This window comes from Lathyrus oleraceus, chromosome 2 (genome assembly GCF_024323335.1).
Source record: "Lathyrus oleraceus cultivar Zhongwan6 chromosome 2, CAAS_Psat_ZW6_1.0, whole genome shotgun sequence".
Lineage (NCBI taxonomy): Eukaryota > Viridiplantae > Streptophyta > Magnoliopsida > Fabales > Fabaceae > Lathyrus > Lathyrus oleraceus.
Genome location: NC_066580.1, coordinates 466,755,826 through 466,759,713, shown reverse-complemented (window position 1 = coordinate 466,759,713; position 3,888 = coordinate 466,755,826). Strand labels below are relative to the sequence as shown.

At 36.0% G+C, this 3,888-nt stretch overlaps 1 protein-coding gene across 1 annotated transcript; it reads right to left on the bottom strand.

Annotated features, from left to right (window-relative positions):
* Positions 1-457: 457 nt before the first annotated feature.
* LOC127120442 (metal transporter Nramp3) lies at positions 458-3,371 on the bottom strand. The gene is made up of 4 exons (XM_051050869.1): positions 2,597-3,371; positions 1,788-1,924; positions 1,013-1,665; positions 458-935 (listed from the first exon to the last, which is right to left on the bottom strand). The coding sequence occupies exons 1-4, from the start codon at positions 3,112-3,114 to the stop codon at positions 720-722; spliced, it is 1,524 nt and encodes a 507-aa protein (XP_050906826.1). The 5' UTR covers positions 3,115-3,371; the 3' UTR covers positions 458-719.
* Positions 3,372-3,888: the final 517 nt, after the last annotated feature.

The window sequence follows — 3,888 nt, the reverse complement described above, 5'->3', positions numbered from 1 at the left end:
AATATCTCATGAACACTCGGACACATATTCGATGTTGATCGAAAGCATTCGTTCATAACATTAACATTAAAAAGAGAAATTGAATCTACATGCTCAAGATTCGCACCATACGCAGTTCTGATCAAAGGTCAATATAACACATTAATATAAGAAACAATCATTATATTTGTTTCTTAAAATATTACAATAAATATCTATATATTCAAAAATATCAATGCTTTATTTTAGAGTTAAAATGTTAAATTATTATTGCTTTAAAGATATTATATTTTATATATGTCATAATACATATACCATTTCAATGTTAAGACTTTAGTGTACGAGTCGAAATTGACAAACACCAAAGTTTGACGATATTGGCAACAATAATTGAAGCCACGTCAACTGCATTTGATTGCAATCTCTGGCGTGCATTGCTACAACTTAATCTAAAAACAACATTCTTAACATCATAATCTCAAAAAGTATGATTTCAGCTCCATTGTAAATCAAATTTTACAGTAGTCAGTAACATCTACTCTGACTTGTTTCATTGAAATACAAACAACCAATAAGGTGCCACTACCCCTGAATGATTGCAAATTAGATATATAAATAACATAACAAGGCACAAACATTGATTAAATATCCTTTAGCAGCATGTCATGTTCTAATTCATGATTTTAAGATATAAGATTAACTGCTAAACTTTGCATGGTAGCTACTATCTTTGTGACTGCTCAACTCTCCGTGGTGGTCTTTGATTGAGTTAAACTTTGCCATGACGGAAAAGTAGCGGCGCTTGAAATAAGGTAAATTATGAATGCAACATACGCAGCTGTTATTACGCTCACAACAGCGGTGATCACTGCTCCATTCACTTCAGATGAAAAGAATTCCAGCAAAAGATAGCCGTTTATCACTATCACCAGAGCAGCCACAAGCCAGGAAATAGTCTGTATTGAAATCATAAGACAATTATGAGCCATGACTATTATAAAATGAATCCAAAATGCAATGGAATCGTATATACCTTGAGGACAGACCCGATCTTGAAAGTGCCCATTATCTGTTCCTTTGATACCAAACAAAGCAACGGAATCAATGCGAAGGGGATTTGCACTGACTGAAGAACATTAAGCCATTCATTTAGAACATCTAATGATTCCTCTGAGGTGTCAAATATAAGAGCAACTATCATGGTTGGAACGATTGCGAAACTCCGCGTAATCAATGCCCTCATCCATTTTTTCAACTTCAAATTCAGAAAACCACCCATGATGAATTGTCCAGCATATGTACCAGTAATAGTGCTACTTTGACCGGCTGCTAATAACCCGATAGCCCATATATAAAGGATTGGGAATACTCCACCTCCATACTTCTCCTGAAGATGCTGCCCTGCGTTTACGAGACCGATCCTATTGGCTATTTCGGTACCATAAAAGCCCTTAGCAAACACAGTTGTGACAAAGATATTAATGACAAAGGAGACAACAAGCGCAATGGTGGACTCTATCGAGTAGTATTTAAGAGCTTCTTGAACACGGCCTTTCTTTTTCGGGTCAACCTGTCTTGATTGAACAAGTGCAGAATGCAAGAACACGTTGTGGGGCATGATAATGCAACCAACAACTCCGACAGCTTGTTGAATAGTTCTGGAGCTAAGTTTAGGAACCAAAATACCTACAAAGATAAAATGAACGCATGTATCAGATATATGAAGCATGAGCATGCCTAGAAAATTTACTCGATGAACACAAATTTGAATATGTTCAAACTCCAAATCGACGAAATAAAGTCCTTACCCACAAGAACTTCGAGACCATCTGGCTTTGCTTTACCAAACATCCATGCAAATGAAAGAGCCATTACAGCAATCAGAACAGCAAAAAATGCCTCCAATTTCCTCACACCATAGTTCTCGAGAAAGAGGAAAATAAAACTGTAACAAGGCAACCACATAGAAGTTAACTGTTTAATTTTTCAGTACTATATACATTGTTTAACAAATAAAAAAGCTTGAAGCCATAACTTCTTAACTGCCAAAACATACCAAAAAAGACACTTTTTTTTACAACTATAAAAAAAACACTTGATCATGGACTCATTAATATTTCTGATTTTGAACTTAATGATTTCTGTTCATATATTCTTTCCAAAAGACAAAAACTTTCCCAAAATCAAAACTCCAAACCATTCCCTCTCTTCTCTTACGCACAAATTGAAATTAAGGAACTACGCTGCTGTAAACTATCATCAAACGATATGTTCGATAGTACACATGTAATCGATATAAAAAATCTCTAAAACATCCAAAAGAGGATTCCCAGACACTATTGCATCTAATTTCGAGAAACCAGTAGGTACAAATCGAATCTAAAGCTTCGTGTCCATCCATACACGCTTTGAATTTCATAATCATTCAATCACATTCCTCATATCTATTCTATTCATTGCAACATCCTCACCCAACAACTTTACCTAACATCTTGCCCACAATAAAATGCTATATACCCCACTCCCAATCAATGAAAGTACTAATAAGACTCCCACCTCTCTGGGAGCCGTGAGTTAAATGATGATGATCAAAATAGAAAGTTGAAAAAGGAATTACCAATCTAAAGCAGTAATAACAACACCAGCCCAAAGAGGAACAGTGGCATTACTCAAAATCCTAATAGCAATAGCACTTCCAATAACCTCTTGAATATCAGAACCAATAAGCGCAACTTCAGTCATCAACCAAAGAACAATCCTAGCCCAAGTAGGATACTCCTCTCTACAAAGCTCAGCCAAATGTCTCCCCGTAGCAACACCCAATCTCGCCGACAAAAGCTGAATAAGAAGCCCCATACCCGTAGCCCACATAAGCAACCACAACAAAGAGTAACCAGCAATCGCACCAGATTGAAGATCTCCCTCCAAGTTTCCAGGATCCAGAAAAGCTATACTCATTAGAAAACCAGGACCGCTGAATAACCAGAGCTTCTTCCATGAAAAAGGCGGAATTCGAACTCCGTTGTCGATGTCGGTTTCGTATTCGTCTTCTCCGACAATGACGATTTTGTCGGAGGAATCGTATGCCGTTTCGTCTTGTTGGTCTTGTAACAGAGGCTGTTGGTTTTGAGACATGGCGGCGATGAGGATGAAAACTAGCGTTGCGGTTACGCCGTCGTGTTTTTTCTTAGATAGATGCTTGAAAGCGAAAGTGGTTAGTGTTGAGTGGAGTTTTGAGTAGAGATAAGTTAATAACTTACTGTACTTTTCTGCACTTGCTTCTTCTGGTTTATCGATATGAAAGGAATATAATTTAAGATTAATTAAAAGTGTAAAACTACTCTTGTTTTGGTCCCTTAGAAATTCGGTTCCGATTTTTTTTTCTCCCTCTTTAATTATGATTGATATTTAATACTATAGTATTAAATTGTTACTAGTATACAAATTTTATAAAATAATTTATTACTCTCACGCAACAGTGACTGGTTAGAGAACAATTGATGCACAAGAGATGAGATATCTCGACTATCGAGATTATAAAAAAATTGTTTTTTTTCACACAAACACTAGTATTTTAGTAGGAGAATATTTTTTTTCTGTTAAAGGATAATTTGTGTTTAGATCTTTAAATATTAAAATGTCTTCCTATATCAAGTGGAGAGACCAATAAGTATAAGTTGAGTTTATGATACTCTTATCTCCTTTTGTTTCAAAGAAAGAGAGAGGTGAAAGTCATTATGTCATATTCAAAGGGAAAGGTGGTAGTTCTAGTTGTTATTGATGTAGCGGCGACGCGGTTATTGATGTAGCGGCGACGCGGTGCAGTGATCAGTATGTAGGAGACGAAAGTTCGACGGTGAAGAGATAAAAGATAGATAAAAATGTAAAAACTATTGAGGAAGGAGATAT

Bases quoted from the DNA above. Each gene is read 5' to 3' on its own strand.
- LOC127120442 (XM_051050869.1), bottom strand. From the start codon at position 3,114: ATGTCTCAAAACCAACAGCCTCTGTTACAAGACCAACAAGACGAAACG. The intron at 1,666-1,787 runs GTAAGGACTTTA...TTATCTTTGTAG, and splicing joins TGGTCTCGAAGTTCTTGTGG to GTATTTTGGTTCCTAAACTT. The intron at 936-1,012 runs GTATATACGATT...ATTTCAATACAG, and splicing joins AGATCGGGTCTGTCCTCAAG to ACTATTTCCTGGCTTGTGGC.